The 15,033-nt window shown below is 54.3% G+C and overlaps 4 protein-coding genes and 1 non-coding gene across 5 annotated transcripts; 1 reads left to right on the forward strand and 4 right to left on the reverse strand.

Moving 5' to 3' along the window:
• Window positions 1-592: 592 nt before the first annotated feature.
• Window positions 593-2,148, reverse strand: PV07_04312 (uncharacterized protein). Its single transcript, XM_016391105.1, has one exon. The coding sequence runs from the start codon at window positions 1,859-1,861 to the stop codon at window positions 929-931; it is 933 nt and encodes a 310-aa protein (XP_016253007.1). The 5' UTR covers window positions 1,862-2,148; the 3' UTR covers window positions 593-928.
• A 165-nt stretch (window positions 2,149-2,313) lies between these two features.
• PV07_04313 lies at window positions 2,314-2,434 on the reverse strand. Its single transcript has one exon. It is a non-coding gene; the product is annotated as a tRNA-Arg (tRNA).
• Window positions 2,435-2,881: 447 nt separating this feature from the next.
• On the reverse strand, window positions 2,882-5,405 carry PV07_04314 (cystathionine beta-lyase). The gene is made up of 2 exons (XM_016391106.1): window positions 4,625-5,405; window positions 2,882-4,573 (listed from the first exon to the last, which is right to left on the reverse strand). The coding sequence occupies exons 1-2, from the start codon at window positions 4,841-4,843 to the stop codon at window positions 3,398-3,400; spliced, it is 1,395 nt and encodes a 464-aa protein (XP_016253008.1). The 5' UTR covers window positions 4,844-5,405; the 3' UTR covers window positions 2,882-3,397.
• Window positions 5,406-7,395: 1,990 nt separating this feature from the next.
• Window positions 7,396-11,060, forward strand: PV07_04315 (uncharacterized protein). Its single transcript, XM_016391107.1, has 2 exons — window positions 7,396-8,220; window positions 8,273-11,060. The coding sequence occupies exon 2, from the start codon at window positions 8,302-8,304 to the stop codon at window positions 10,627-10,629; it is 2,328 nt and encodes a 775-aa protein (XP_016253009.1). The 5' UTR covers window positions 7,396-8,220; window positions 8,273-8,301; the 3' UTR covers window positions 10,630-11,060.
• Window positions 11,039-13,662, reverse strand: PV07_04316 (uncharacterized protein). The gene has a single exon (XM_016391108.1). The coding sequence runs from the start codon at window positions 13,426-13,428 to the stop codon at window positions 11,527-11,529; it is 1,902 nt and encodes a 633-aa protein (XP_016253010.1). The 5' UTR covers window positions 13,429-13,662; the 3' UTR covers window positions 11,039-11,526.
• Window positions 13,663-15,033: the final 1,371 nt, after the last annotated feature.

A 15,033-nucleotide genomic window follows, 5' to 3' on the forward strand; every position in this document is an offset into this window, starting at 1 on the left:
CGAGATTTTGTCCGAGTTGAGAATCAAAATCTAGCTATCCTCCTTCAACCTCGTATATGCGCAGCGGAAGACACATCCCTGCCATCTGCAGCGGTAATAGTCAGACATTAGAAATCGCAATTAGGTGGGGGTCATCCCAGTCCGTTGGGCTCACTGCCACCTTTTCATTCGACGCTTCCCGCACTCGATGCCGCTCCTACCAGCCTGGTCTTCTCGACCATGCTTTTGCCGGCGAATGGCGGTGCACGGGCACACCGATGTACCTGGTGACTTGATTCACATGACCAGATACCCTCAGATGGGGGAGACGGCAGGCACAGCGCTCTCTCGGGGACCATGCTTCGGTCCACCCTCAAGCATCCGCTTATCCCCGTGGGCAGCACTGCGTCTCTTCCTTCGCTGGAAATACAAATCACTGTGCGCCTACATCTCACTTGTTGCATAGGCGCTGCCTCCTGAACCGCTGCTGGAACTTCGGATATCGTGCGACCTGCGGGCGTGTCGGTAGATAGTACGCACACGTCGACGTGCATCGGCCACATCGGGCCAAATCTGTCCTTTCCCAGATAATAGTTCAGCCAGGATACAACCTCATGAACCGACTACCACCATTGGAAGCCCGTAGTGGTGGTGCCTCAGATGACCTATCATCCCACGGCCCAGAACATTGGATCGAGTTCGCACGATTCCCAGTATGCAGTCTGGCTGATCTGGACCGCAGGAGTTCGCTATCGACACTTCCTTTTTGGGCATGACCATTTTGCTCTCGTGAGTTCCCAGAATACCTCGTGGCCAGACCGGGAACCACGGAGGACTAAAAACCTCCCACTTCCGCACACCCGACCACTGATTGGGATGTCAAATATTCCAGGCCCTGTAAATGTGGTCTAGACACTATATCTCGTGCAGCTGTGGTCTAGTAGCCTGCTCATTGACTCCAAAACCTGTGTTCTCTAAGCTTTTTCAGCCCCATCTGCTCCTGGCGCAGTGTCTGAAAGCGAAGGTCGTGTATCGGGCTGTGGCCATCGCTGGGTTCACGGTGGCTCAGAAAAGTTACAGAGCTGATGCCGACCTTTTGCAAAAAGTCCAAGACGTGGGAGTAGCTATGGGCGATCTGATCCACGCCGTGACTGTCATCAGACAAGCAAAAGCGGATGTCTCTCTCCAGCGCAGCCTGGCAAATTTCTCCCTGGGGATATGGCTCGGCCATGCCCTTCCTCACTGCCGAAGAGTTGATCTCCAGTATCCCTCCGTACCTGGCAATGCAGTCCAGATTCCTTGATATCCGTGCCCATACCCCCTTCATCCGCTTGAAACTCTGGTTCGGATCGTCGCTCTTCAGCCGGATGAGATCAAAGTGGCCGACCACGGGCGGCCTCAGGGCCTGCAGCATGGCAAATTGCGCGTCAAAGTAATCTTCAAAGATCCTCTCGTCCGTGCCGCCGGCCTTTGCCCGGGCGTCGTGGTACATGGCGTGGTCGTAGTCGATGGGGATCGTGTGGACATGGTGCACGGAGCCGACGAAGAAGTCGTACGGGTGCCTGTCCAGACTCTGCTTGATCAGGTCCTCGGACTCGGGTCGGATCCATTCGCCCTCGAACCCCAGGGGCAGCTCTATCCTGTCCTTGTACTTCTGGCGCAGGCGGAGGGCCTCGGCGACATAGGCGGCCTCGTTGGCGAAGTGCATCTCGAGCGTGTTGAGCTCCCCCGGGTACCGGTCTTGCTCATGCCGGGGCATGTGCTCGGTCAGCGCAAAGACGGACATGTTCTTGGAAATGGCCGTCTGGACCACATCTTCGAGCGAGTCGCGCGCGTGATCGGCACAAAATTGGCCGGAGTGCGAGTGATGGGAGAAGGGCATCTCTTTGGGGAGGCTTTTGCCCTCTTGAGTTGGAAATCCTGCTCAACAGCACAGCACCAAGGTCTCAGAGAATATTGTCGTAGCTTGAGCCGATGGGACAGGTGCTGTCAGCTTTCTCTTCAGGAATATACCGACTTTTGTTCGCCCTCAATGGTCCTGGGTCGAGGTCAGGCCTGATATGCGACTTCTCTTTGATTTCTTTCCAATTGCTCCTAGATAGCAAACACGGAGAGACGCACCAGTCTCGCCGTCCAGTCGTCGCCCTCAACCCCGAAGTTCTTCCGAACACCCTCAAACACCCGCGCCCCTACTACCCCTATTACCCCTCCCTCATCCACCCCCCAAAAAGGAAACCCACACACACACACACACACAGGGTGTGCTCTTTTCTCTCTCCTCCGGGAGCACATATCCCTCGTAGAACACACCAAAAAGATAAAAAAGATAAAAAACGAGGAACATGGGACTCGAACCCACAACCTTGGCTTGGCACCTGCCCTTCCAACCAACGACATGACGGTGAATGGGACACAAGTGTAGGAGAGCCACGCGCTACCATTGCGCCAATCCCCCTTTTTCTGGCTTGGGAGAAAAACGTCCCGCGACATTTTTTTCCTGCTTGAAATCTGTGTTCGGATTTGGCAAAATTCCGAGTACCTTTTGCGGGTGTTTCATATATAAAGACAAAGCATTTTGCACGTGATGAGCCTAGTTGGTTGAGCCTGAGAGAGGGGCCAAAAAGGGGGTGTCCCTCCCTTTGAACTTACTGTACTCGTTATTATAGCCCACCTTTACTCCGTATAGGTCTACCTATACTACTGCTATTAGCGGACTGGTGAGGCCGACGAGACAGGTAGGTATATAAATGTTCATAGCTTCTCGTGCTTATCCAAATAGGTAACGAAGTTGATCAGCGCGAACAGACACAAACAGACGACTCGGTATCCCCTTTTCCGATCTGAGCGACGAGGTGGCCCTGGTGAATGTGCAGTGTTTCGAACCGGTAGTGGGAAAACAGGTGTTTGTATCTACATCTACGGAGCTGCGGGTCCATAGTCGACGCCCTTCAACAGTTTGCCGAAACATGATATTGGGGATACGCACTTCAGTGTGGAAGCCAGCATCGATCAAAGGCAAACGAAGCAGTGTCCAAAAAGCAAATTGAGAGGCTGGGAAAGAGAGAGAAAGCGACAACGCGTAGAGAATAGACTCGTCAACTTTTTCCTGAAATGTCATTTCGTTCAAGAGCTTATATACACCGAGTCTACCTGTCCCTCCTTTTGGTCATGGCACTTTTCGAATCCAAAACCCACAAGTATAACGTGAAATGGCCGTGTAGGTTGAAAATCCGCCTTTTTTTTTCTTTGGGTTGCCTCGCGAGAGGCCCTTCTCTCTCACTTCTCTTTACGAAATTCCTCGGCCCACAGGACCAGTCAGCCCGAGTCATTCACGGCTCGAGGTTCGAGACGATGGTTGCTTTCCAAGACAGTCGTCCCTGTTGCGACCTCAAAGATCTAACCTGACAACCGGTCCTCGTCAGGGTTCGTTGACCGCCGCAGCTTCTGCAGCCAAATGTTCGCCTTCTTCGGGGTGTTCGTCCCCGACCGTTGCATTCTTTGCATAGATTCCGTCCAGCGTGACGTTCATGGCACCAGACTGCACCAGTGCACTCCGCAAATCATCCAAAAGATCCTCTCCGTCCTCGATCCCTACACATAGTCGGATCAGATCTTCAGGCACGCCGCGCTCCTTGCGGGTCTTGGCGTCGATGCTGGCGTGGCTCATGCGGCACGGCATGCTGATGAGAGAGTTGACGCAGCCGAAACTCACACTGATGGCCCATAGTTTGGCAGACTCGACAATCCGCTCGGACAACTGGACGTCCCCGGTCTCGAAGGACAGGACCGCGCCGGGCCCCCGGGCCATCGAGTTGAAGAGATCATACTGAGGGTGGCTCTTGAGACCGGGGTAGCGAACTTTAAAGCCCGCGGACTCGAGGAACCGGGCAATCATCATGGCATTTGCTTGCTGTGCGTCCATGCGGACTTTCAGTGTCTTGATCCCACGCATCAGGAGCCAGCAGTCAAAGGGAGCAAGGCCACAACCCGAGGCATTGATGGTGAAGTAAAATTTCTCGCCCAGAGCTTCGTCGTTGACAGCAAGCACACCAGCCATCAAGTCGTGGTGGCCGGACAGATACTTGGTGCCGGATTCATAGACAACATCCGCGCCGAGTTCCAGAGGATTTTGGAGCAAGGGCGACAACATGGTATTATCCACAATCACCAGACAGGACGGATTGGCGGTGTGGGCGTAGTTTGCAATGGTGGGGATATCCACAATCTTGATCAGGGGATTGGTAGGTGTCTCAAGCAGAACCATGGCCGTCTTCTCGCTCAGCACCTCCTTTACCTTTTCAGGCGTGGTTGTATCGACGTGATGGACGATGATCCCGCCATGGGTGGATAGATATTTGAGCAATCTGTTTGTTCCTCCGTATAGGTCGTCGCCTGTTACGACTTCATCCCCAGGCTTCAGCTGCCGGGTTATCACATCAAGTGCACCCATGCCCGAAGAGACAACAAGAGCTCGTTTGGCACGCATGATCTTTGCTAGGTGTTTTTCCAAGTGGGTGCGGGTTGGGTTGCCGCTGCGCGTATAGTCGTAGTCGGCGACGCCCCCCGTGGCGGAGGTCTGTTTGAAGGTGGCAGACTGTAGAACGTTAGCGAGCCTTGGTCTTCGGCTTCATGTATCACTACTGACCTGGTAGATGGGCACGCTGCTTGCATTGTACTGGTCGTTCCCCTCCGAGTAGACCAGCTGTGTCGCGATAGCGTATTGCCGACCGCCTCTCGGACTGGACGGAGCAGGTGAAGGCGGTAGATCATGGCCGTCCAGATCTACTTGGGAGAAAGCTTTGCTCATTGCGCTGAGCTTGGGATTCTTCAGGGGCGGTGTAGAAGAAGGCCCTGACTCAGACATGTTGGCGGCGGTCGAAGGGTGGCGGAGGTACAAGCTCGACGACTTGTAGGGTACTGATCAGTATGCTCAAGGACATAAGAGAGTCCAGCAGGGTGTTTGCTTGTGGCAGCAGCTGATGGCGACCGAATCGAGCTGTCACATTGAATAGCAAGACAACGGGCGAGAAAGGCGCAGAGAGGTTGATCGAGTAGTGCCTTTGCATGTACCGAAGGTGGAGCAATTTTCGCAGTTCGGGGGCACAAAGGCGAGGAGGGCAAATGACGTGCTCGGGAGAATCTGGGGGGGGTTTTTCCTCCCACACGACTCACTTCCCGTTCCTTCGGCCACGCCTCGCCTGAGACTTTAGGCTTTGGTAAGGTCGAATATCCAATGTCCTCTGCTGAGATGTCGCTGGACGGGCGCAGTTGGACCAAATGAGATGTGTCGACTAATGAGATGTTGATTCAAGTATGTGCGATCAAAGACCATACACTGGGTGCTGCCCCGCGCAGTGCGTTCAAAGCCCTGGGCTGAATATTTTGCCGAGGCCATCTCACCACGGCGAAACTGTCCACGAGATTTTCCGAGCAGTAACACAGGAGGATTCAAGGATGTACGCAAGGTATTTCAGGAGACATCGTATTATCTTTTGGACCGTAGACCAGTGTCTGACAATCTAGGAATATCACCACGACAGAGTTATAGGCAAAACAATTCGGATATGTCCCAGACTCGACCGGAACCCCTCTGGTGGCGTTGCTATCAAGCTCAAAGGACCACAGACCAGACCAAACCATCGTCAGTCCTGATGCAACACCACATCAGTCATGCTCTGCAATGCTTATAGAACAGGAATCTCGTCGCCCATTGACCACATATCGGAGAACTCTGTCCCGAAATACTAGCACCTTGTAGTGCAATAGTCGATGAGTATATTAACGGCCAGATTGTAGTCCAAGACTGAGCATTCGTTTGGATTGAGTCAGCACACAGGTGTCCCTGTTGGATGTTCATTTCGATCTGGCCGTTAGCAAGATGACTACCCGTCATAAATTTCGGGCGTGTTCTGCTTTCAAATTTGTCCCAGCATGTTGATCAACAGACTGCATGCCATGTGGTTCGACAACGATCATCGGGCCAATGCGATGGAATGTTCCAGGGCGTAAAACGCTGATAGCCAACGGGTTATGGAGTCCGCTCCTTGAGCATGAAACCCAGTAGGTCAGCAGAAGATAGATCAAGGATGAAAGAATGCGCGCGCCCCAAACATTGCAGAGATTTCACCAAAAGCTTACCCAGGGTGGCTTTCTCCCTGTGGCTTCTCGGTTGGACCCCTAATGAAACAACACCGGCTGCTCGGCCAGCGGGGACCGATGGAGGAACCAATTGCTTTGGTGTCAAACATGTTTGTGTACTCGGATGGAATGTTGGTGGGTGTCCTTTGCATAGCACAACGTGTCGACAGGACATGCCGCATCTGTTGTGCCCAAACAAACGGTGACGGTGGTGGTATGCTCCCAAGCCAACAGCCACCCTCCATCCCCTGGTCTCCTCGAGCATGACCGTCGATTCCCAACGGGGCGGCAGATGGGGGAAAATGATGGAGGAGAATTTGGACCAATCCTCCGGTCCGCTGGAGCCAAGGGCTTGCGACCGGCGTCTGGCTGACACGCGATTGGGCTCCAGCCAGCTCCTGGTTCCTGATGCTAAAATTGCTTGCTTGCGTGCAATGTTGCATGCTTGGTCTCTCACTGGCAGCCGAGTGTCACGGAGCCACGCAGCTCGACAAGGACTCACCTTGAAGCATCCTCGTCCCTGTGGTTCTGGTCAGAATTTTTTACGCCGAGAGTCTCAGCGCGGCGAGGATGCCGGAAGCACAGACTGTTTCGAGGAGTGTTTCGTCCACAGATAGGGCGGTCAAAATGCCAGACTCTCCCTCGATACACTCGATGGACTTACGAGTGTTCGTACTCAGTGCTCGTGCGTGAAGACTGCAGATCCTACCACAGAAGAGGATCAGGTTATGACAAGCCACGCTGAAGCCAAAGACGAGCCACGGCGCGGGAACGAGATTGAGGTGCGAAATTGGCTGCAGCAGAAGCGAGAGAAGCCCAGGCCCAGCAACGGCTAAGGTGATCAATAATGGCCCAAGGGGAGGAGGAGGCTGAGCCAGCCCCGGCGTGAAGCACCGTCAAGTACGAGTCTCAGTGGTATTGAGCCCTGCAGGTACCGGGTTAGCGCCACCATCCTTTTAACTGTAGTGGCCCAACAAGGAGTGCCTGTGGGCGCCACGAGGCCCGCTGGAGTGGGACGGTGGCTGTAAGTTACAGGGACTCGTACTCGGAAAATAACCACCTAACCAGAGGGCGTAAATGTGCCTGAGAGATATCTCCGCCGGGACCACCTCTCGCTGGGCCCGAGTCCACAAAACCCCCAAGATCTGTCTGTTTGAGTTTGCCCCCCCGGGAGCCGCTTGGGTGCCTTGTCTCGACCAACAGCCACCGCTCGGGCCTAGCAGCTGCGCTTGTAGGGCTTGCCTCGTCACTCCTTTCCCATCACGTACTCGGCCTCCATTCAGCCTCTCCCTTTCGACACGTCTTCGACAATGCCTTCCCTTCCAATTGTCCTTTGCACTCACCGTCCACGCCTGCACGCCCTCACCATCGAGCCTCGATGATCCGTCAACGTCGCCGTGGTCGCCGTCTCTCGTTCTGCGACCGATAACCTTCCCTTTCGACTTGTCAATTCCGCCTCGACGGCTGCGGTTCTTCATCCCTTTCGTGTCTAAGCAATTTTGCCAGCACCGACCCCGACGTGCTCGCGTTCATTCCTTTAGACCGTCGACGTCCAGCCTATTTGACACGATCGATCACGCTCCTTAGTTCTTGTACCTTCGTGCACGCATTTCTACAATTCGCCGCGCAAGCCTTTGCAGGATATCTCCTCGTCGCCGCCTCATTTCAAGGAACGAGTCTTCAAGTCGCCAAGAGCAGCTCTTTGGATACTGTCTTTGTCTTCGCGAGCAATTGGCTGGCCCAACAATTCGAGGAAGAGGATAGTCTGCAGCGGTCCTTTGTTGGAGAGACACGGGTAATCCAAGGGTCAAAGAAATCGCCAAAAATATATGATTCAAAGCCTTTGACCATTCGACGTTGTCAATTTGCATACCCACGGGACAAAGGAATCCCCCTCGATCACAGGTTTCGACAACCGCTGAACCTGCTCTTGGGATTATAACTCCATCAAACCAAACTGGCTTGACCGACCCTTCGAAGACGACGGAAGCCGAGGAAATCGTCTGGGACGGTTCTTTCGAGTTACAGATCAGGATCATTTGATCCTAGCCGCTCTTTTTCAACAACTCTCCCACCATATACACTCGTTTCATAAGATCTGAAGTAAGGAAGGCGGGACGTAACTGGCAAGGGGTTTTGCTAACCGGCCCTCCAGGAACTTTCCAGACGAGAACCTCCCACGACATGAAGATCTCATCAATTACTTTGTTTGCTGCGGTAGTGGCAGGATCCTTTGCCGAAGCCGTCCCTGCCCATCGCCGTGGAGCGGATCTGAAGCCCAGGTACTATTTTCCGAGGGTCGTGAAGAGGCAGGTCACATTCGACAACTCGACCACGTCTAGCTCTACGGACTCGGGATTGGGTAGCTTGATATCGTCGGTATCTGATGCGTTGTCCGGAGTCGCATCACAAATCTCGGACGATTCGCCGACGTCAACACCAGCGAGCACCGACGCACAGACGACTGACACCGCCTCAACTGATACCTCAACCGATACCGCGACAGATTCTGCAACCACTTCTACAGACACCGCTACGGCCTCAGCTACAGATACAAGCGCTGCCACGATTACGGACCCCTTCAGTAGTCCATCTGCGACCGATGTCCCGACCAGTATCAACACGGATACTACTTCTACTGGGACAGACACGGCCAGCATCACAGATACTGCCACTACAAGCTCAACGTCCGACGAGAGTGGAATTACTCTCGGCCTTGGGTCCATCTTTACGAGCGATTCATCCACAGACACTGCCACCATTACTAGCACAACCGATACGGCAGCTCTAGCATCAAGCACTGCTGCAGCCGAGTCTGTTCTCTCGTCGGCGAGCGATGCTGCAACTTCGATCTTGTCCGTCGCGAGCTCGCTGCAGTCGGTTGCGGCCACAGCTTCGGGTACAGACATCGCCTCGATTTCCTCAGCCTTGTCCTCAGCTGCCTCCGCTGCATCCTCAATTGCATCGGATGTGAGCTCTGCAAATTCCGTTATCACTTCCGCGGCTGGCACTACAAGTTCGAGTCCAGCTGATGTGACTTCGGATCTCAGCTCTTTTATCTCTGATGTGACGTCGACGCCCCCAATCACCTCGCCAACCACCACCGAGAGCAATACAGATACGGTGACGCCACCGCCTACCAGCCCGACGACGACGCCTACGGATCCGCCAACGGACGGTCCCACTGGCAGCCCTACGACCACTCCTCCCACTGGACCAACCGACCCCCCTACAACAACACCGACTACGACACCGACTACTACTCCAACTGATCTTCCTCCGACAACCACTCCTCCTACCAGCCCAACAGATACGCCGACGGGTCCCACGATTACTGGAGGCAACGGCAACAATACCGTGATCACTACTCCAACCACTACACCAACCGATACAACCAGCGACACGAGGACGACGCCTACTGAGACGGCCACCGAACCTCCGACAACATTCCCTACAGTGACTCCGACCGTGACACCGTTCGTTGCGAATCTGACGACCCCAGTTATAACTCCTACGACTGACAAGTCCACGACCTCAGGGCCTCCTGTGAACACCGTCAAGCCAACTGGTACGGACTCGGCGACAGCCCTTGTTCCAGATTCGAGCATTATCTCTGCCACGACCACTGCCCCCACCGAAACGTCCAAGTCAGCTTCAACGAGCGCTGCGGTCATCCCCACAACACTCCCTCGAGTGATTCAACCACAAGGTGGTGTGCCCGACGCGCCAGAAAACTCTACTTTGATCCAGCTCGGGTTTGATTACGGCCTCAACTATGCCTTTGTGGTATCGTCTCCCACGGCTGTGTCTCAGATATTCTCTTATCTGCCCGTTGGTGTTTCCCATGGATTGGGCATTGACCTTGATCAAGTGGTAATGCAGTATCTCCAGCCTTACAACACTTTGAATACCTTGAACTACATTACCACTTTGGCCATGGCGTACATTCCCGCAGACAAAGTCGACACCCTCTCCTTGCAACTCCTGAACCCTAACTCCGATCTCTACAACAATCCAAACCCGTCTGTGGTGACTCTGATGGGCATGATTGACCCCTCGATTCCTGTTATACCCGGGTCTCAAATTGCCGGTGGAGGTACGCCCATTAACTCGGCAAATTCTGCCGCCACGACTTCCGACCAAAGCGGAACTCCCGATGATGGTACACCAGGTGGCTCCGATTCTGGAAGCTCTCCCGTCCGGCCATCTTCAGTGGGTATCGCAGTTGGGGCCGTGGCTGGTGCCGCAGTCTATGGAGCTGCCATGTTCCTTGTTGCACGAAGGTACAAGAGAAGAAAGGCTGGCCACCAACGGTCAAGCAGCATGCAATCAGGCAATCGTGGCAACCGTCCCGGTGAACAATCGAACCTCATGGTCGGCGCACGAGGTAGTTATGGTACTCGATTCGGTGGGAGGAATTCCCGAACAAGTGACCGCAGCAATTCTCAGCGCAGCGGGCGGACGTATATTAGTCCACCTGTGATGGCTGAGAATAGTTTGGGATGGAACTAATTGACAAGATCTACCTTGTACAGCTGGAGATGTGCGACCAACTGATTGGAACTCAATGCCCGCTCACGAAAGACACACCACACTCTGATTTTCTACATAGTCATTCTCCTTTATTTATTGCCGGTTTGGCTTTTTTTGGATACCTTGCAAAGACGTGGAGAGGAAAAAGGTGGATTGGAGAAATGCCATTTTGATTGAAGGTGCCCCATGATGTCAAAGAACATGAAGACCCAAGGGAGAGGGAGAAGGTGGGAGCAGCAAAGATCTTGTGAATATAGAGAAGTGAACCTGTCATGCTGCCAGGCCGTCATTTGAGAGTGCCGAGAATCGACGCTGAGGACGTAGCAGTCGAGTCTGACAATCCAGGCCTGATTGGGGAGAGTGAGATGGGAAATATAGGAGAGAGACAATGGCAATCTATTTTATTATAACTACTTGGTACCTAGGTGTGGACTGCTCTGTGCCGTGTCCTCCGTATCCAGTATGGCCCCTTACGACGCAGGGCCAGAAGCGCCGGATGGTCTTGATCGCCCAATAGTTCACGACAGCTCACACGCCAACGACAAGGCACGAGGTCCGAGGTCTCGAGTACGAGGTGCTGTGCTCGGTGCGTGGGTGATTACATACCTGGGTACCATCCCGTCGACGCACAAACGGACGGTCATTTGGACGGACGGTTAGTCTTGACGAGTTACACGGGGCTGGATATGCATGCATGCATGTTATTGGCAGGTACCTAGGTATATGCCTAATAGCATCGGCACGCACCCGTACGTGTATGTCCCCATATCCATATCCATATCCACATCCATAGCGATTTGTTGCGAGACCCGTCCAAAGATAGCCAAAAGAAAAACCATATCCGTGTTGTGCGTGTGCCCTTGACAAGTGCGTCCATCAATCGTCCTTATCTTTCCCCGACGAGCTCTGAGAGACGTATGCGTTCCTCACCCGGCCCCGCATGGGAAACCTCTCGTTCAGAAGCGCCTCGTCCGTTGCAGACTCGGTCGTGCTGGCTCTCGGCGTGGTGATGTCCTCGCCGTCTTCGCCCTCTACTTCCTCCCTCTGAACGTGCCTGTCCTCGTGGACTTCCGAGTTCGTCTCCAACTCGATCAGATCGCCCATTCGGTCCACGGCGGCATTCCGGTCCCTTTTCCCCGCGGCGCCCGCCATTTTCCGCATCCACCCTTCGATCGTGCCGCCCACGTCCCCTGTCAAACCTGAACTATTCGAGTTGGAGCGTAGGCTCCTTACCGACTCGGAGCTCGCGCGTGGCGTCGATCGCGATGTGGGTGTTCTCGCGCTGAACCCCGTTCGGGGCGTCTCTCCGGGCGGTGGTAGGAAGTCTGGGAAGTATTGGTTGAATTTGCGATTCAGCGGGTCGTCGGCCGGGCCTGGACGCGAGGTTTCTGTGCGCAGGCCGCGAAGCGTGCCGACACCACCGGGCCCGCGGAGGGCATCGGCGAAGGGGTTGCCTCCTGTGGCGCTGGAAGATCGTTGGCGGCCGGACGAGCTGAGCCGGGACGAGGGGAAATTGGGCCGGCGGACGGGGGAGGCATTCAACGAAGCCGAAAGCTGCGCGGCATGAGTGGGCGGATGGCGGAGCAGGTCGAAGGAGGTTTTGGGTGTAGAGGAAGGTGAGGTGGTGATGGTGGCGTTTGATTTCCGACGGGCACGGGGGAAATAGCCTAGCGCACGACGAGGGACGCGTAGGACTTCGGTCGCTTCTTTGAAGTTGGGCAGCATGACCCAGCAGTCATGTTTGAACTCGATTTCTTCGGAGAGAGAGGTGATGAGCGACAGGGGTTCCGAGGTTAGAGCAGAAGATGAGATGGTCGGATTTGTCCTAGGGTCGTGAACACCATTGAATGAGGAGATGTTGATGTCTTTCGATCTTGCGTTCGAGAGCTCTTGGGTAGGGAAGCGGTCGGATTCTGGATCGAAGAGATCTCTGGAGAGATATGGACTGTCGACTTTCCTACCCTTAACAGTGGAGCCCTCCAGGGGTATCAAGACATGAGTTCGGGTCTGAATGTTGTCATTCGGCCAGAATCGGTTTACCTTTCGGAAGAGCTCAGGCTGGCAGTTGTACTTGATGATGACTCCGGCCAGCGTGTCCCCTTTCTCGACTTTGTGCATGTAAACAAGGGCGTCTTCACTCTGGTCTGAGGGAGCCGCCGTGGCAGCGTCCGCGTCCGAGTCCCGCCTCTTAAACTTGCCCAGACGATCGCGGTTCTCTGATACGCTTGCAAGGAGCAGTGCTTCCCTCTTCTTGGCCTGGACCATTGCCTGTCGTTCTTCGACACTGCCCTGGAGGAGAGTTGTGGTGGATTGGATCGAGGGACCCCATTGCGGCGCGGCGCTCTTCGAGCCATAGTGGTTGTCTTGTTTCATCCAGAGAGGCTTCTTGAACGAGCCTGCAGCCTTATCCTTCGAGGGACCCGGCACCTCGCTCCCTAGCAACGTGGACGCGAAGCCCTGGAGCGAGGTCCATGGTTCCCACAACCCCTGGTTTCCTGCGGTCGGGGTTGAGTTGCCCGAGGATGACCTTGCACGCGTTTTACTCCCCCGACCATTTCGGGGTCTGTCCGTCGACTTGGATCTCGATACCGCGGCGTCGTTGGGGGAGACGCCTCTGCTGGGGAATAGTGGCGGGGTAGAAGATGTGGATGTAGAGATGGCAGTGGACTCGGTGCCCTCATCGTCAAGGTAGGAGATGAGGCGGCCGGTCCGAGGGCGGAGGGTAGAGGTGCTACTATTTGCAGACTGGTAGAGGCCGGTAAGGGAACTGTTGCTCATGGCTGGCCTGGCTGCCAACGCGAGGCATCGGAGACTGGCGACATGGAGGCTCCGACGGCCCCAGGGAGACGGATCCAAGGGGTGACTGGATTCCCCTGGCTGTTTGTTTCTTGCACAGAAGACGGACCGGGTGGACGAGGAGGAGTAATAGAACCAAATCGGGGGCTGGAGCAGGGGAGGTGGAAGTGTGCACAGGGGCGGACTGGAGATGCCAGTTTGACTTCGGAGTCCTTGGAGTCCAGCAGCAGATGATGCGATATCAATGGGTGCAATGGCCATGGGCGGCTGCAGCCGCCTACGTCGATCCTCGTCTCACGTGAACAGGCACACAGGCTAGCCTCGCGCCCTTCCTATCTAAGGAGTATACCGAGTAATAATATATTATGTAGTCCGCAACACTAGAGCTTTCTCCTGCAGTCGCTATTGTTCCTCTTGAAAGAATAAGCATGTACGAAAAGGTAGAGATATTTTCAGGCGATGTGTATAGTAGGTTAGAAATGCTAAGAAGTTTCACAATAGTAAATACTAATGAGATATACGATACTAGGTGGTACTGCTGTTGTATCTGACACCTTTTGATACCCGAGGTCTTAGAAACCACTCTGATTTTCTACGTATGCTAGATTTCCTTCTTCGGCCCTTATATGATTTAGGCTGTAGCAGTATCTCTTCAGCACGCCTCATTTGAGTCTAACATTGGAGTCCTGAATACCTATTCCGGATCTCGAAACCCTCTCTCATGTCCACGATTCCCTCGAACGTCAATTCCATCAAGTGTTTCCACAAGATATCCTCTAGACGCATGTCAAATCCGGTTTTCACACATATCTTCAATCTTCAACGAGGTGGGCACAATTGGCTCGACCCCGACCCGGCGCCTTAAGTTGTACCTCGCAGGCCGTGAGAGATGACTGGCTTCTGACTTCCCTCGAGGAGGACCGGTGCAGGTTGGTCATCACTGGATGGAGACGTAACATCATTCTTCTCACTCTCGTGGATCTCTAGCGAGTGATGTCTGATGCTATCGCGCCGTGCAGAGAATCTTCGGCGTGTGCGACGGCGGCGGATGACATCGTCAATGTGTCTTCCAATTGCTAGGATCAGACCAAACGCCAGCACAGCGCAGTTGACACTGAATGCGCGGCGGTATCGCGGGCGGTCGTCTTGCCGGAAAATTTGAGCGCCGTAGATCCCAGCAATGTTCGCGCCCATGATAACCCTGCAACAAGGTCAGACAACTTTCTTCATTCACACCTAGGGAGAGAACTACATGGCCATCGCAAGAGCTCTTTCTTCCGAGTCGTCGCAAGTAAGCGACATCCAGGTGATGTTCAGGGGGTGCGAGAAAGTGCCAAAAGTTTGCGTCCAGACGACACCGAAGTATCTCAATCCTCGATTGTTGATTTCGGTAAAGATGCGATTGAAGATGTACCCAAGGAGATGCATGCTGAGTCCAACAATGACTGTTTCTCCGCGCCTCGAGCTGCTCCAGGTCAGCACACCAAGAACCAAAGCGAGTCCGGACGGCTTACAAATGATCCGACACATAGCTGAATGCGAATGACACCGGGATCTGCAAAAACAGACCAACTGAGGCAAGGGCAT

The sequence above is a fragment of the Cladophialophora immunda genome (assembly GCF_000835495.1).
Source record: "Cladophialophora immunda strain CBS 83496 unplaced genomic scaffold supercont1.2, whole genome shotgun sequence".
Taxonomy (NCBI): Eukaryota; Fungi; Ascomycota; class Eurotiomycetes; order Chaetothyriales; family Herpotrichiellaceae; genus Cladophialophora; species Cladophialophora immunda.